Source organism: Limanda limanda, chromosome 9 (genome assembly GCF_963576545.1).
Source record: "Limanda limanda chromosome 9, fLimLim1.1, whole genome shotgun sequence".
Lineage (NCBI taxonomy): Eukaryota > Metazoa > Chordata > Actinopteri > Pleuronectiformes > Pleuronectidae > Limanda > Limanda limanda.
Genome location: NC_083644.1, coordinates 26,748,489 through 26,767,241, shown reverse-complemented (window position 1 = coordinate 26,767,241; position 18,753 = coordinate 26,748,489). Strand labels below are relative to the sequence as shown.

Genomic DNA, 18,753 nt, shown 5'->3' with positions numbered 1-18,753 from the left:
GTACGATCTGATAATGGAGATGAGAGATTTATCCTGTGCAGGTGAGTCTAAACTAGAGGAAGGATTTAAGGAGCAGCGGAGCGTAGTCTGCAGATGACAGTCTGGTTGCTGAGACAGCAAAGAGTTTTTGATCAGGTGGTCTAAGGGGCCTGTTGGGCTTTAAGAAAATAATAACTCTATAATATATTCTGAGGCCAGGCCATGGATGGCCTTGTAGGTAATTAATGTATTCTAAATTAAATGGGCAGCCGGTGCAGTGATGCTCAAACTGGACTGATAGGAAAAGATGGGATTCTGTTGGCTACTCCTTACGGGAGCCTTCATCCCCAAACAATTTCCCAAATCATGTATTTGTTTCCTAGGAAAGCTTCCTTTAGAATGCCATCGTTTAGTAATTTTGTCATGGAAAAGTGCATTATTGAAGTAAAAATAGTAGGTGAAGCTTTAAATTAATTAATAACCTTCAAGATTCTATATTTAACACATACTTTTACAAACTGCTGTTTGGTTTCATATAGCTGTGTTTTTTTTATCCAATCGTCTTGTTGTTGTACCTGCTTTTTTTTGTTGTCCTCTGAGTCATGGTTTGACCTGTTAGCTCTTTTGACAGGAATGATTTATGTAGAGGACAAATTCAATTCACTTCAGATCCAGCGGGATGCAAATGACAAAGTGGAAGGTAAGCTGGGGTAAAGGAGCAGGCTTCATTATGTGACGCAACATGGCAACACCAAAAACCTCATTAATGCTTTATACAGTACATAATCATTTTAAGCCTTTCCATGGAAAAGCTGCAGGCAAAACCCGATATTCACTTCCTCTCCCCCAAACACACCAACTTCTCTTCTTCTGTAGTTTGGATAAAATTGGATATATTAATTTTTTCTATTCAGTGCACTTGTGGAGAAAGAATTGGACTAAGTTTTCATAGCACCCAATGAGCTTCAGTAGAGGTTAAGTTTGTCAAGCTTTGCTGCCAGATCACTGTATTCTCTGTCAACACCGACATGGGCTAATGCAAGCTGAGCATGTGACAAGTGAAACCATTAACCCATAACCTACCATGTTCTAATTTAAGAATTTCAAAAAAGAGAAAGGTGGCTCACGCCATACTGCCTTGTCAAAAAGAGTAGAGTGCTAGTACCCCAAACCAGTAAAGGGCAGTGAGATGAAAAGGTAAAAGATAGCTGTGACATGAAATTTGACTAATTAGAAAGAAGGGGAAATAAAGCGGCGTTTGGTCACCCTCACTTCCATTCCAAGACTAAAAGACAGATCTTGATCAGTGTCTTGACTCACTAGACAATGGCTGGTCATGATGGTCACAACCATCATTTGCCTTGGAAAGAATTGAGGACACAAGTGGGAGCCCAGCTGCTCTGAAGAGCCTCAGTTGGTTCATGGGGGTTGAAGTATCTTGGCCAAAGAGGACTCTCTGAAGAGCAGCACAATTGGTTCTTCCTGTGTCAAAACTGAAAGCTTAGACCATCAGAGTACAGCTGATGTCATGGGCAAAGGGTTGAATATTGCATTGAGAGAGAGAGAGAGAGAGAGAGAGAGAGAGAGAGAGAGAGAGAGAGAGAGAGAGAGAGCGAGAGAGCAGGAAGGTGGATGCAGGAGACAGTGAATGAAACTGCTGAGCTGTAGAGCATAGTACCAGGCTGACAGAACCTATGCCATCAGTCTATGCCTTTGGGAGACAAACACAGCCAAGTCAGTGAGGGCAGGAAGCTATGTTTGGGTCCTCCTCTGAAGGTCCCCCCCATCTCCTTGTCCTCAAGCTGACTCTGCCGCTGGAGGGTTGGTGTGCCAGGCAAAAACTAAAGGCTCCATCTGCAGGCAGGGGACATGCACACAGCTTAGGCTGGGAAGATCATCACAGGGGAAGTGGTGATTAAGGACTTCTCTTCCTTGTAGATCGTTGTTGTCTTCATGCGATCACAATAGAATTTCGGAAGAATCTGGTCATATGATTGGTTCTGGGCTTTTTGCATCTAGTAACACACCTTCTTTTTTCTCCCTACCTAACCTCTAACCTCCTCTACATTCTTAAAAAACACCCCCACACTTATGTAACCACTAACACACAAACAGCCCACCACACCAATACACCACTATAATGCATTTCATAATTTTTTTTCTTTGTTTTTCTACTAGTACTAATGCATCCAGTGGGTTAACAATATGTGGGTAGGCCTATGTGTTTAATACTGTTCAGGTTCACCTACCTCTGTAAGTGCAGTTTTTCCATTCATAAACTCAAATTTGACATCTTGACAATTTGCCTTCACTGTGTAAACTGCAAGCTACATTCTAAACATTGTGTTTTTAATGAATAACTAAGTATATACCAACATCAACTACATAATTACCTAATTACTCTGGAGGCCCTGTCATTTTACTTTGCGTTTGTCTTTTCACCTAATTAAATCATCTTTTATATTTTACAAACGAATCTTGAAGTACAGAAGTACAGACTTAACTCACTTTCAGAGCAGCCAAATATCTTTAATGATAATAAACAGCGTTCAAATACTGAGAGACATTTTCTCAAACTGTTTCCCACCAAACCAAAAACAGCCTTAATCTTATATACCATTGTATACTGCTCTTCAGTCTATATAATTAGTTAATAGACAGGTTTTAAATTAACAAGACACTCAAACTGCCTAATCCCTAACCAACCACAATGCTTTTAATATGTTAAGTTATACTAATAAGATCTGTAATTAAGGTAATTGAGGTTATTTAGAAAGAAGTGCTATGTCATCACAGTTATCTTCACATAAATCATGACTGCAATTAATATGAACTCTGTCTCTCCGAGCTTAATGGAGTTCTTGCCTTCTCAAGAAAAGCAGTTTTTCCACATTAATATGCAAATATGAGCACAAGTGATTATAAATGTTCTGCAGCTACTGTCTCCACAAGAATGAATCCACAGGATTGTGACTCTGAACGGTGAAACAGGGACACGTTTAGATTGTGGACTTCTTTAAGCATATATCGTGACCATGCCCTTCAAACAAAAGTTAGTAATTGTAATTAAAAATAATATAGCTAAGCCACATTATAATGCATCTGAGTAGTAATAACTACCCGAGTTTTTAAGGCTATAATTTTGCATTAGTAGAGAGGAATAAACTGAATGATTCAAAATACAAATATCCCCCTCTTAATGTGACAAAAATTCACATGGATTTGACATATTCCTGGTTTACAATACATTAGTCAACATCTGTCTTTTTAAGCTTATAATTTAAGATCAATAGAACAATGTTATTTCATTTTAAGTTAGCTAAAATAATTTAAAAACAGCAGTTTGTCATTGTAGTGTAATTGGTTTTCTATCTCATGGGCACAGATATTCAGGCTTACCTTTGCACACAAAGACATCTGACACACACACACCCACCCACACACACACACACACACAAACACAAACACATATACACACAAATACTCGCAAACCCGAGTAATCAGGAGCATCTTTATCAACCAAGTTTGGGTTTTTGGCATTTTAAGGAATCTCACAAAATGTTACCCATCTTATTAGTGTGCCAACAACAAAACAGTCATTTTTGAATGCATAGTATTTCAGTCTGTATTTCTATTTATGTCTCGTTCCAACCTATTTTTTATGACATGACGAATTGAATCAATAACATGTTACATCTCAATTTCAGCTTTACTGAAGTTGAAATTATCATAATGTGCGGTTACTGGCAGCTTGTGAAGTCTGAAGCTTTCCCAACACTCGCCCTCTCTCAGCCTGCCTCTCCTTGTTGTCTGACATAATGACAGTGTGACTGTGAAGACACTTCATTTACTTCATGTGATAAGAGTTAATTACAGTGTGTATCTGAGCAGCCTTCAATCAGAAGACTGCAAACAATCCATGACCTGCTCTGTCTTTTCCTCACATGGCTGTTCTCCTTTTCTCTGTCAGCCTTTCACATAGAGCCAAAAAGAGAAAATCATACATATTTATGTTTCACAGATTTGCTTTCAATTACAACCCCTCATTTTAATATAGGTTAAGGTTTTCATTTATATATCAAATCGTTTAGAATAAAGTCAGCTGAGGACTGAAAATATTTTTCAAAAATCTGTTTTTATTTTAATCTGAACACCGTCTCAGTAGTATTTACATGTTGGGAGCACCATATATGGATAAAAAAAGCTCAAAGAAGTAAGATTATGCGTAGGTTAATATGTGAGTAATTCAATGAGTTAACAACCTTGTTTATAAAAAAAAAACAAAAAAAAACAGAGATGAATAAAGTGCTTAATAATGTTGTTGTACATTAAGTTTGTTAAACTGCTTATCCAAATGCAGTTATTGTACAGGACAAGGGTGCGTTGTATTGTTTTTCACTGCCTACAGGTGTATTGAGGCTGCACTATGCATGTATTGTGCAGCACAGCATGATGCTGAAAACTCCCTATAGGGCGGTGGACCCCCTCCATGGAAAGCATATGTTACATCTTCTTGATGATATCAGCCAGTTTTGGGATGTAAATCATAACATCTCTTAATTATTACAGTTCAGCTAAAATAGTATTATAATGAAAATAATATAAATTTTAAGATAAAGAAATACCAAATATTAACTGCATTGAATTTTAAGTGTCGGCATTAAGTTGCGATATCCTTCATGATAAATAAGCAGGTGACAGTTTAAGTTTGTTTTTTATGGAGATGCTGAGCACTTTACCTTTGAGTTGCTTTTTTTTAATTTACTTCTGTTGAGATTATTTACCTATTACTGTAGCAAAGCTTTATTTTCTGTTACTGCAAAGAAGAAGATGAGCCATGTTCCTGCAGAGATAAACCATCACACACAGTCAGTCACAAAAGTAACTGGCAAAACTGTCTGTAATGAGCTCATCTGGTAAAAAAAAACTGAACTAAAAGTGGAGAAAAAAAGTGTCTGAGAGAATTTCTGGCCAGTGTGGACTGATTCCTTTTTGAAACACTTCATAAATACAAGCTGGAGTAAATACTCTTCTCTGGAGAGGGTGTGGATGAACTCTTAAGCTCAGGAAGCCATTAACACCTTGGAATATTTCAATCGCACGACTTTCAGAGTTCTACTTTTCTCGATTGGATTAAATGCAGTTTAACAACACCAGCAAGGGCTTCAGCAGATACACTGAATATTTATAATTTGACGGGGGAAAAAAATAGTGGCCACCGATACAATTCGCCAAGAAGTCTTGGCCTTCATCATCCTTCAAATGCTCAATGAAAAACTCTTGAATGTCAGGCTGAGCGAAGAAAAGAAAAGATCCTCCTCTGAACAAGAGAATGATGCTCGCTGTCGTAGAGAGGCTACTTAGCCTATATTGTTAATTTCATTACCTCCCAGAGATGAAATTAAAGACAAATTTCAGAGAGGAAGAAGAGAGATGGATCTAGTTCAAGTAGCACCCTCTCGGTGCTTATAGAGGTTACTCTGTATTTCAATTTGCTGCGTCTCATACTGTTCCATGGTCTGCAGTTTAAATGGAGGCCTTTTATGATGCAAATGCAGGCAGGAGTGATAAATCTCTCTCGCTCTCTCCTCTCCTGGGCTCTCCTGATGCAAAAAGATCTGCTCTCTCTCTCTCACTGGCGCACGCACACGCACAAACTCAGGCTCCCCCTCGCTCTCATTCTCTCCCTATCACCCCCAGTTTTCTCTCCACTGCAGCATTGTGTTACACTCGCCCCCAGGCCACATGAAAAATGAATCAGACCCAGGTGATGCAGTGAGAAGCCAGGGGAGAGAGAAAGAGAGAAAGAGGGAGAAAATGAGGGAGAGAGATGGGAGACACACAGAAAGAGAGAAAGAGAGGGATGGACCCCAAAAAGTAATGCTTTGACTTTCCTCAACAACTTCTAGGTCACTTAATTTGGTATATGATGACACTCACTCAATCTGACACACACACACACACACACACACACACACACACACACACACACACACACACACACACACACATACACACACAATTGCAAACACACTCTTCACCCAAGTGACTGATGACATCATGAATGTCAAGAAGGAAGTCATCTGGTCCTGGACATCTTAAATTCTTCAAATCATGTAGACATCAGATTTTAAGTAACTAACATCAAATTTGCTAAACCAAATATTGTGTACCCCTTTAAACTGATCTCAACACAGGCAACCAAAGATGAATTTTGACAAATAAAATGTACAAGGTCATACCATCATCGTGTGTTAGCATTTTATTAACTATATATTTATATAAATGCTTGATTTGAAATAGATTTCCTTTAAATTTTGACCGTGTGTTGTTGAATCTTAAGTCTACCACCATGTATGACATATGCTTTATAAATTAAACGGCCTTGCCTTACCTCATCAACCACTTAAAGTACTTTACACTACAAGTTACATTTGCTCATTCCCACACGGGCTTCCACTGTATATGCAGCACTTTTCTATAGCCAATTTTAGTGGTTTTTGAGCCGGTGAGCACACAGCTGTCTGAGGCACATGAAGGCATAAAGGCCACCTAACATCTGCCTGGTACATTATTACACACTAATATCTTGGGAAAACCTTTGATGAAAGGGCTTTTAGTGCGATATTAGTAATGGCTGATCCCTGCGCCTCTGTGCTGTTTTCTCCTCACCAGGGAGAGGTGGTGGATGTTCAGTACGGGAGTGTGGATGACCTGCGGAGAGCCAAAGACAGCCTGAACCTCACCAACCGGATTGCCATGGTCAAGCTTGGCCAAGCACCCTTGCTGTACAAGGTAAGATTAAAGCTGTGCCACGGCTCTGCCGATAAGAGAATTACACGTGTGATTTAATGCTCCACTTGAGATTTACCTGATGCTACAGCAGGAAAAATATTCACTCAGACGGAGAAATTAGATCTTTTGATCTTTAAAAGCAAGAGCATGGTATGACTCAAAACCCAGATTTTCCTATAATAAAGGCTTTTTTAAAACCAGGTTTCCAAAAATTATCTCAGGTATTTTAATGCACTTGTATCCAGGAAGGCATGGCTCACCGGTCTCTGAAGAAACTGCAGCTGACTGCAAAGCCACCTGAACAGGGTATATTTCATGTCTAGTCATGCACTACTAATTCTTTATATTATATCTGCCGTAAATGTATCATACCTGACTCGTGCGTCTACACGTCTTCAGTGCAAAGATGTCTGAATCCATTTGCCTTCGTAAGAAATAGCATTACCAACGCATTGATTGATTCTCCCTCTTTCTGCTTGGATGTGTGCCACATTCTGCTCCAAGCTGTTTTTTTCCCCAGTCAATTAGAAAATGGCAGGGAAAATATAAATTCCTATCCAGTTAATCAAAACATAAACATCTACTTACATGTTAATTATGGATTCATTTATCTGCAGTTTCCACTCAATTAAAAGTAATTTGATTATGCAAACCTGAATACATACTCTTGGGGTAAGGTCTTGTGTGAGATGAGAAATGGAAATGTTTACTTTAAGTGGTTTTTAACATAATTACATGTTAGCTCACTAAATACATTTAAACATACAAAGGTAATATAAAGTGTGATACTGTGCAAAATTGTAATTTTGGATGGTGAATCATAGATTTTCTACCATTGACTTCTTACATTTGATGAATTGATATTTTAAACTACAAATAAACAAAAAACTTTTCAGAGGTTATTTAAAATGTATCATCTATCTATACGATGAGTGTTGAATAATCAATATTTCAGATTTAAACACCACCACTTGTCTGTATTAATATGTTACGTCTCCTGGATACGTCTAGGGGGCAGCTGCAGACAGAAACACAACAATCCAATTCATTGAAGAAAAAAAAGTATTGTTCTGCTGCCTGTCTGTGTATGAACTGGAGTCAAAAGGTTCACACAAAAGAAATGTGGAGGAAAAAGATGACCATGTGGTTGTGCCAAACAAAATTGATTTAACAACAAAACCAGACTGACACCTTTCATTGAAAACAAACCCAAACAAATAAACAAAAAAACTTTACTTCTCTACAGAAACATAACAAATACATGGGGGAGCACCATCCAATAACCTGGTGTGTCTGGACAACAATAACTTAGTTGGGCTGAAACTGTACAGGGTACCCAAAACTCACCTATTATTCTCAACCTTTCTCCACATACCTCTGAACAAGCAGCTAATCAAGACAAAACAGACAACATGGCCAGTCATAGGTGGAGACCAGTCATGCTTATTTAACCTGTAGAGCAAACATGGGAGGAGGAGAGAAAGAAAAGAAAAACAACAAACACTGCTCCTATCGTGCACATAGCGACCACATGTTTAAAAACTCTAGGAAAAACAAAAACAAGCCAATATTCCCAAAGTCTGAATAAACTAATGAACCAGAAGTCATATTGCCATTGGGTTGGGACTGTTTTGTCAAAGTTAACTTATGTCTCACTTCAGGTCACTAATTGAACTTTTATTCTTTAACAAATTCAGTCTCTGTAATTACTAGAATATCATCAAATCATTAACCGCGAAAGCTAAGCCAAACCAATTCCCAGTTTTAATGTTGTGGCTGATCGCTGTATTTTTAGCTTTTTCCTTTGCTTTATTCATCGGATTTTACTCACTTGTGAATGTGAGGTTGAAGAAAAATAGCTGCTAATGAGCCATAACCGGAGTAAATGGAGGTTACCAGGAAAAAAAGTCGAGAAAATGTTTAAAGAGGAGGTCATCTTACTGAATTTACATTTACATAGCGAGCCTTTTAAAAATCCATTACAACAGATATTGACTGGCGTCACATGGGACCCTTCTAGTAACAGGCTGCTGACCCATTTTTCCCCCTCGCCCACATTTTGTGACAAATTTGATCATGTGTGCTTCACAATGTCCCCGTGTGTCAGCAGCTGAGAGAAATGATTGTCCTTAACATGTAAGTGGGGAAGAATGATTGATGAGCCTTTTACTCTCACTAATGAGTGTGTGACGGTGACTGCAGGCCCGCTACTGCACACACACACAGTTCTTATTTGACACACACACACACACGTAACACATGTTTTGAGCAAGTAGCTGAAATATCTTAGCCCCGTTCATATCGACTCAGGAGGCGGAGTAGAATCACAATGTGAGCTCATTACTGTATATTGTCATGTTCTTGCACATCTATTCACAAAAGTGCATTGCCTCATGCTCGTGACTATGTCATATGTGAATGTCAGTCGTGTGTGTGTGTGTGTGTGTGTGTGTGTGTGTGTGTGTGTCCTCTCTTACCAGAGACAGGCAGACAAATTTAAAGAAAATAGGAGTAAACAAGTGGAGAAACACATATTTTTCCACACAAATGCACTGCACGGTAAAGTTAAGAAATGAATAAGACATCGTCCCCCGTGGTATGTATAAAAATGGCAAGAACAGTTGATTCACATTTTGTATAAAGATGGCAAGAGAAAGAAAGGGGTCATAGTTGAGACACGGACGGCAGAACCGTCATTCACAAAGGCTCAGCGGGCTTTTGTTCCAGGAGGAACAGCGACTACAGTGACACCTGCAGTTGGATCTCTGGTTAAAGAAGTCGGAACACAGGGTCTGAAGTTGTGGTCGACAGCGCACAGCTGAAGGCCGTCATGCCCGTGCATTGGTGTGATTTGTAACATCCATCCCAGGAGACTGAGAATGTCAGTGCAGGACATGAAGAGACTGTGTCAGCAAGAACAGTCCTCCGACACCCACATAGAGAAGAGGGATGTTAAGGTGGAGCTACAGTGCATAAACCTCTCATCACAAAGATGAATGCAAGAAAACATAAGCAGCAGTCCACACAGATGTGGGAAGTGATAGAGTGGTATGGTCAAATGAGTCATCCTTCACCATATTCTTCACAAGTGGGTGAGTGCATATGTGACGTACACTAAGAGAAACATGAGGACCTGAATGTTTGACCCCCACAGTGAGGGGATCGGTGGTTCTGTTATGCAGTGGGCGGCGGTTTGCTGCTGTGGTTTGCGTCTACTTGTCTCCTTCGAGGAAAGAATCAATGCAAATCAATATGAAGTTGTTCTGAGTGAACTTTATTCTGCAATTAGGCATTTCTATTCTGGTGGAAATTGTGTCTTCCTGGATGACATTGACTATGATATTTGACACCTTTCTAAGACACTAAGCTGGTTTTTCCTTTAATTTGTCACCTGTAAGTTCAAGTTCAAATGAAATCAAGTGTGCAAAGCATAGTGCCTGTGATTCATGTGCATGGACATATTTACATCGGTGTGTTTTATTTTGTGTGTGTGCGTGTGTGTGTGTGTGTATGTGTGTGTGAGTATGTGTGTGTGTAGATGTGTGTCTGTTTCCAAGTGAAGGACAGTTGTTATGAGAGGGGAATGACCATGGCTGGTGTCACATATTCAGTAATGGTCAACCATGCTCATAAAAAAACAAGGACGCTACATCTCCTATATGGACAACAGTGAAATTCAGCTCTGCACGGAGCAGCTGCAGCGCTCGTCCTCCCACTCACAATCTCCTCTCGACTGTTTATAAATGAAGCAGCTTTATAAACAGCAATGCAGCATAATCATCAGGAGGAATACAACAACAAAGTCAGAAGTCACGTCAGTAATTTTTTTACTAGTGCACCAACTTACAGACACACAGAGCAAACACTGCACACTCCCTGTATGTACACTTATAGACAATGAGTAACATCTGTAAAGACGGACTCACTCTATTATGAGAGTTCTGCAATACATCCTCCCTTCATGACAGTTGTTATGTGGCAGAAAAACAATCAAATGGTCTCAGGTGAAATTGAATTTCAAAAACGTCTTTTCAAAGGGTCTTTTCACTGGTTTGAGTGATTGCTGCTGTTTCCCGCGAACATTGACGGGCTACGATGGAGAAATCCCTTTTTGTGCATTTTTGTGATGTCCCATCTCTTTCTTTTTTGTTTTCTTGTCCCATGTGTCTCTGTGTGGATGTCCAGCTGTCCCTCCTCTCTGAGCTGGGTTTCGGGGGTGCCCTGCTTTACGTTGACCCCTGCGACGCCCCCCCCGGCCGCCACACCTGGAATCAAGCGTTCAGAGTCACCCTCAACCCCGGAGGAAATCCTGCCATTGGTGAGTGATTGAATTTGGATGACCAATTTGTTTTTGTTTTTTCATATGTATTAAGGCTTTAAAGTTGTGTTAACTCCTGTAACATTCCTCTACCTTGTCAGCCTCCATGGTTCTTTTGGCTTGCACAAATGCACGTGTGTAACCGAGAAACTCTATTTACCACAGTGATGAAATACACCGAGTTTACCTTTGAGCAATTCTTATATTACTGAGACGAGGCTCTCAATTCATCTGGAGTTCATTCACAGTAAATGACCTGCAATAGCAAAGCACCCTGCACCCCAAACCCCTTGCACAGAACACTGAGGGGGGAAAGGACATCTTCAACACACATACACAGGATGAGCTCAAAAGAAAAAAAAGACCCTTCATAATCGGTCGATATGTCTCATGAAAGTTATGAGACCCAGGTCGTGTTGAATAAGTTTAAGAGATGTTTTTATTCAACTTCATGGTCATTTGGCAGGCTGCAGTTTGTGGTACTTTTAAGTTACCTTGCGTCATACCAATAGTTCCTGGTCACCCCCCTGACCAAGAGCCTTCCTGCTGCTTTAAAACTTAGTTTTGCCAAATGTTGAACTCTACAAAGAGTCCTGATGGTTCCAAACCTTTTCCATTTCACATATATTTAGGCCTCTGCGCTAGCGGGAGCTCTAAGAGCTTTAAAAGTGGTTTTATTTTTTTCTGATGTTTGATTTGCATCAAAATCATCAGAGGTTGACAGAGTGTTCCTAGGACTTCATGTATTGATTTTCATGCCGTGTGGATTGTGGCAGTATATGTCCAGTCAATTCAATTTGCAGGTACAGGTGAACTCTGGACACACCTCAAGAAAAATTAAATCCATCTGACCTCAGTTAAGAGACCCAGAGCAAAGCGACTGATCACTTATGTAAATTAAATACGTCAATGTTTAATTCCTTATACAATTCATGAATGTTTTGATTTTGTCATTTTGGGTTATTGAGAATAGATTGAAGGGGTACATTTTGAATTGTTGAAACAATCTACAACACAATAATGTGGACACATTGTAAACATACTTTCTGAAACTACTGTTTAAGTTTAAGTTGGTGATAGATTAGATTAGATTAGATTTCTTTATTTATCCACACAACGGGGAAATTCACTTGTTACAGCAAATAAGAGAAAATATATTGTTTTTGTGGCACCTAAAAATACATACACAGTTGTATCTATGATGAATGTTTAGCATCTCAAAAAAATATATCCATACAACAGATCAGATAATTTCTTACTTACAGAATCGGATTATATTCAGTCCCCACTTCTAAAACAACCTGAATACACATTTTCTTTTTCTTTACATTAACACATATTAGCTTTTTAAACCTGTGACAGGATTTTTTAAAATGTAAATCAAAGCTGTACATGTTTTATTTTTCAAGATAGATTTAAGGACTCCCCAAAAATGTGATCAATCATAGCTTGTAGGAAACACACCATTCAATGGTTAATTGTTTTTTGAACCTCTAAGGAAATTGAATTTGACTATTTCTATTAGTTTAAGTACAGATCAGTTCAAGTACTATCTCTTTGGAGTGTAGCCATTGTTTGAAACATACTCACTTTTCTTACCTTGGCCTCAGGCAGAGGACATCATATCTCTCTATATCTCTGTGTCTTTTCTACTGTATTTAAATCACTCTCCCATGATGGATGACCTCGACGACCCTCAGTCTTGTCCCCACTTCCTGTGTTTCTGCCCGGTCTGGCCAGTGGGGACGTGTCATTACCACTGAAGTATCTTTAGTCCTTGTAAGAGTCCCAGTACCAAAGTAGCAAGACCCAGTAGAGCCCCACCAGATGTCTGGACTGCTGCATGAGTGTGAGTGTGTGTGTATTTAAGTGGAAGAGAGCGAGACAGATGCTGGCTGTCTGGTCTCTCACCAATCGCACTGCTCTCAGGTCCCCGGTGCTAAAACAGCTCAGAAGAACAGAAGATGTAAAAGGACACCTCATTACTCATATCAAGCGTACTTTGTTCTACTGCCAGAGACTGCCTTGGTTAAATCTCTTTATTAATCCTGAAAAAATCTTCAGTACGAATTATGTTACTGCAGCATGAGGTGCAGGCTAACAACTAAGCATATTAAAATGAAATAAAGAAAAGAGGTCATGTGATTTATCTATTTTTCTGCGGAAGCAATTCAATTAATTAAATCCAGTGCTTCCCTCTGACTGCTTGTTATAATGCCAGTGGTGGGATTTGCCTTGACATTCAGATCTGACCAAACCAATGGGGTTTCTGAGGAAATATATGTAGTTCAACTCAATTCACATCCGCCTTATTGTTTACTTGTTACCCTCTGTACACTGTGTTATGGTGTGTTCAGACCCAAAGAGTAAAGCCTACAAAGGCATACACTGGACAATTTGAGTTGCACAACTCAGTTTGGCCTGACTTAGACTGAGTTTCGTGCATTGTTAGCGAGGAGCAATCAGAGGCTCCAGACACACTTGGATGAATTTGTGACATGTCCGAAATTTGACAAGCCATCGTCAGACTGTCGCACAGTTGAAGTATAGTCTTGACTCCATCCCTCCTAAGTCAGCACCTTTTCCCTAAATGTATCGGCACCAATTAGCCAAACATGACAGTAGGAATTTTAGTTTGTGGCTGGAAGAAATTGCACAGCAACAAAGAAAAAAGGAGAAAAAGGAGTTCTTACAGTAATCCGAGTGAAGCGAGGCGTCCATTTACAAAATAGTAACCTGAATTGTATTTTGCTTTCTTCAGCAAAATACCCAAACCAAAATGCACATGTCTACTGTCGCTCGGCGCACACTGCTCCAATGTCAACAGATTAGATTAGATTACATCTTTGAAATGTCAAATTGTATGTGTATCCATTGTTATATGGGCTATAACATGTGATAATAAAGAGAACAATTTACATTTGTAGATACAGTGCATTATAAACTTGATGTAATACTTTGATTACATATAGCTAGCTAGCTAGATAGCTAGACAGCTAGCTAGCTACAAAAAATGACAACTATGAATAAGAGACAAGCATGCACAATTGCAGTGGTTGTTTGCAAAGGAAAAGGTAAGAATATCACTAAAACTAAATATAAATATAAGATGTGCAAAATAACTCACAGTTATTGCAGGAGTTAACAGAGAGTGTTGGTGTGGACAGAAACTATAGTTTATTATCCTATATATTTTGAGAGTTAACCCTTTGACAGAGGGGAGGAGTTTTACAGCCCTATTGTTGTGGGCAGGAAATATGTCCTGTAACTCTCCTTGGGGCAGCAGAGCTAATCCAGTCTGTTGGGAAAAAGTGCTAAACTGTCTGTCCACTAGGTGGTGGAGAGGATGATGGATAACAGTTTGTTCAAAGCCCTCCTCTCCACCACTTCCAAAAATTCCAGTTTACAGCCAATGACGGAGCCAGCCTTCTTAATCAGCTTCTTTAGTCTGTTGGTGTCACCGGCTCCGATGCTGCTTCCAAAGCAGACCACAGCAAAGCACAGTGCATTGGCTACAACAGACTGTCATTTCCAACATCTTGCTGGACACGTTGAAAGATCTCAGCTTCCTCAGGAAAGAGAGTCTGCTCATCTCTTTCTTGTACACAGCGTCAGTGTTTGTTTTCCACTTCAGTTCATTGTTGATGTGGATCCCCAGGTACTTGTAATCCTCCACCAGGCCAACATCCTCTCCCACCATACACAGTGGCTTTGAAACCTTTTCCTCCTGAAGTCGATCACCATCTCCCTGGTCTTGGCCACATGCAGAAGCAGCTGATTTCTGCCGGTCCACCAGCGCTCTGTACTCAACCTCCCTCCCATCAGTTATACACTCCTCCACTGCAGAGTCATCAGAGAATTTCTGCAACTGGCATGACTCAAAGTTGCACAGGAGGTCAGAGGCGCACAGTGTGACAAAGAATGGCAACAGAACATTCCCATGTGGATCTCCTGTAGCATGCACCACCAATTCAGACAGAACTCTGCTTGGCCGGACAAACTGAGTTCTGCCTGTCAGATAGTCAGTGTTCCAGGAGTCGGTGGATGTGTCTACTGGCACAGGTCCTCAGAACCCTGGAGCTGATACCGTCTGGTCCTGGGCCCTTGCGTTGTTGAAGCCTCTCCAGCTGTCTCTTCACCTGGCCAGTTGTAACAGACAGGCGGGTGAGGGGGAGCGTGTTAATCACTTCAGTGAAGGAGCAGCACTTTAAAGGTGGGTTATGTCCAAGGAGCACACGAGGGGGGGTGGAGTGGGGGCGGGACGAAGTATTGGGGCAGCAAGGGTGTGTGGAAGTCTGTGAGTGGGGTGGGGGCGGACAGATGAGGGCTGTGCACTGGACCTGTTGAAGAACAAATGTAGCTCTTTTGCCCTCTCCAGGCTGTCTGTCTCCCGCCTTGAACCCAGTTATTTCTCTCATTCCAGTCCACACATCATGTAGGAGTCCTTGCACTCCATAAGCTTTCTCCTCGGGTCACGGTGTATGACCCTCAGTTCTTCTCTGTCCCTGGACCTGAAGGCTTTATTTTTCTTGTTAAGAAGAACTTTTAGCCTCAGTGATGATCCCTGGCTTATTGTTGGGATAGCAGCGTACAGACCGGGCCGGTAAGGTGGTTTGTTCACAGAATAGTATATTTTCTGTGATGCAGTCAGACATGCTGTTGATGTCCTCCCCATGTGGCCCGCAAAGCACATCAGTAGACTGGAAGGAGTCCTGCAGTGCCTACGTGGCCTCCTGAGTCCAACTCCTCCTACACACACACACAAAAAGAGTGACAAAAAGGCGCAAATTCAAGAAAACACGACGGGAGCTGCTGTAACAGGCTGCCACCTAGCACGGCGCCTCACCATTTCTATGTCTTACAATCCCATGTCAAGAAATGTTTTCTCTTGGTACATTTTGATATCTTCCATAGGAGCTGCTAACACGGCAGTCAGAGCTCTTTGTCAATCTGTAATTTTATGTGAAATTATCCTGTCCAGCATTCCAAACACACTTTAAGCTTTCACATGGAGCCGGTCATGTCAGTGCTCGCACAATTTAGCTGTCTGTTACTTCACTTATCAGCCACCATCACTGAATAATATGTGTAATTCTAGATTTCTGAGTGGTCCCCAAAGTCAGACGTCGGTTCATAAAGTAGAAAATAACGCTTATAAAATGAACAGTACACAATAAGCAGACAGTAAAGTGCTGAAAATGGCTTTCTGTATATTGCTCTATTTATACCGGCAATGGGCCAGTATTATTATGTTTTTGTGATTGTTCATTGATTCAATTTCCAGGAAGACCATTATCTTTTGTGTCATTTCGCATGTCTGGAGTTTACATTTCCCTCAACGTGAGTGCAGTGGATGCAGATTCCTCCCTAGTGTCAGACCGTTATGCCCATGAGAGGAAAAAAATGAGGCCAACATTGCCACATCTGTCATCTGGCTTCATGAGAATCACATCTCTTGCTTATGCTGTTTAAATATGGAAAACGGTTCATTTTATAGAATACAGTATAGGCAAGTTATTCCCATGCTGCAATTTTCTGCTGTCTTTGTAAAAATCATTGTCATTACATATATCGGTGGTATAGTACTGACATGACAGAGAGACAAGAGAGGAGGGAAAGTATTTTTCACCCCAAGAACCATTCATCATTTACTTGTGCAGAGATAAACTTATCCCTTTCTAATGATATGCAGTTGTGATGAATAGTTTATTTACATTGGTATTTCTGTATGAATGTAACAAAACCAAGGCACTCACATTATTTAGTCACATAGGACATATCCATTTCATCACGTAGGGTCGTACAAGATGTCTTTCATTTAAGACTGGTCTAATGAGTCTCTCTTTATGTACAAAACATGTACAGTGCATATAATTCTTGTAATATTGTAGACAGTGTTACCTTTGGTACATGATACGGATATTGTCTTAGACCACTTTTTATTTAATTTGAAAAGTTATAGATACAGTCACACACTTTTTTATATTTTCTTTCTTTTTCACAGGCCTTTAACAGTCGGCGGCCTTCCGCTATTGGCAGCATTTATTCCAACATGTCCTAGAAATGATGTTCATCATTCATCATTCAACTTACTGCATTCATATTTCACATCGATCTAACCCTGACCTGAAGTGCCTAAGTGTATAAACATTACCAGAAAAACTGTTGCTGCATTCACAGGAAATAGATGCTGTAAAGTAAGAGTAGATATTATGCAAAAATAAATAACATGTTTTGTATCAATGTACTTGCAACTTGCAAAATACAAAAATTAGGGCTGAACGCTGAATTAATTGCATTTGCGATTTAATCGCGATATGATAAAACGCGATTTCCTAATCGCAACGTGTGCGATTATCACTTGCGAACGAGAGTAGCGCACCGGGCTGCTGTCCGCACCCGCAGCCAGAATGCCGCGGGACAACACAACTCCGCTGATCCAGAAGATGGCGAGGCAGGCCGGCCTCACCTACGTGGCGCAAACATATAGCGAGCTCATCTCGCTGGTGATCGCATAGCGGGCGGCGGACCTGAAAATCCCTCCCCGGAAAAGCAAGCCAAGCTCCGGGGCGGCGAGCCAGAGCCCCCCGGTCACCTACACGCACATCTGCGAGACGGAGGTGTTCAGCATGGGGGTCTTCCTGCTGAGGCCCGGCGCCTCCATACCGCTGCACGACCACCGGGACATGAACGGGATGCTCAAGGCTTTACAGCGCCTCATGTCTGCTGTGTTGTGGCTCCACACACACTCTGTCTGTTACGTGACTTGTGTTCGAAAGGGTTAAAAATCACAGTCTGAGGAGTGGGACCATTTCATTAACTTCAGGAAACTGTTCATACATGCAGTTGTACTGTTTGACTTTGTGGCCTGTGCATTTCTCCGTTTTTTATTTATAACTTTATTTACTTTGATTTTACAAAATATTTTCAAAGTATAGTAGAGGCAAATTCTATGTTTCAGTTGTGTGAAATGTTTCTGACTTGGGAGCAGTAAGACACCTATAATTTTAAATATTATTTAACACTAAATGTATCTAATATTGTGTTGGTCATATTTAAATCATTCATTACGTTTTGTTGGGAAAAAAAAATTGGATCAAATAAAAAAATCGCATATTAAATCGCAATCGCAATATTGGGGGAAAAAAAATCGCAATTAGATTATTTCCCCAAATCGTTCAGCACTAACAAAAATGATTCACATATTAATTAAGTTATTATCAATAAACTGGTTGCAATAGCATTTCCAACTACATTTTGGTGTTTGCTGGATACCTAGAGTTCTCATTTACAAGATTTACAGGGTTGTCTTCAACGTGTTCTATAACAATGAGAATGACATTTGAGAGACATTTAATCCATTCTTTAGTGTGGCAGCAGCAGCACAGTGTTGTTTAAAGTCTGGCTCATCGGACACAGGCTGTACATTTAAAGGAGCATCAATACGTCTGGTGGCAATGCAGAGAACAAGACGAGAATTGAATACACTGAGACTTTCGATTTTCTCAAGCTTATACTTCATACACACCCAGGAGCAAAAAAAACAACTCGTAATTTACTCAAATGTAGGCCATTTTTCCACACTTCATGTGCACTTACTTTTAGAGAACTGTGGCAGGTCCCACTGTTCTTGTCTGTCTGTTGCCTTGCACCTGCTCTGC

The 18,753-nt window shown here is 40.4% G+C and overlaps 1 protein-coding gene across 1 annotated transcript in view; it reads left to right on the top strand.

Moving 5' to 3' along the window:
* The window catches only part of LOC133010375 (inactive N-acetylated-alpha-linked acidic dipeptidase-like protein 2), a 310,384-nt gene that overhangs the window by 78,189 nt on the left and 213,442 nt on the right, over nucleotides 1-18,753 (top strand). Inside the window, exons 5-6 of the mRNA XM_061077932.1 lie at nucleotides 6,655-6,774; nucleotides 10,960-11,092. Of these exons, the coding sequence (XP_060933915.1) occupies nucleotides 6,655-6,774; nucleotides 10,960-11,092 (253 nt within the window). The remainder of the gene's footprint in view (nucleotides 1-6,654; nucleotides 6,775-10,959; nucleotides 11,093-18,753) is intronic.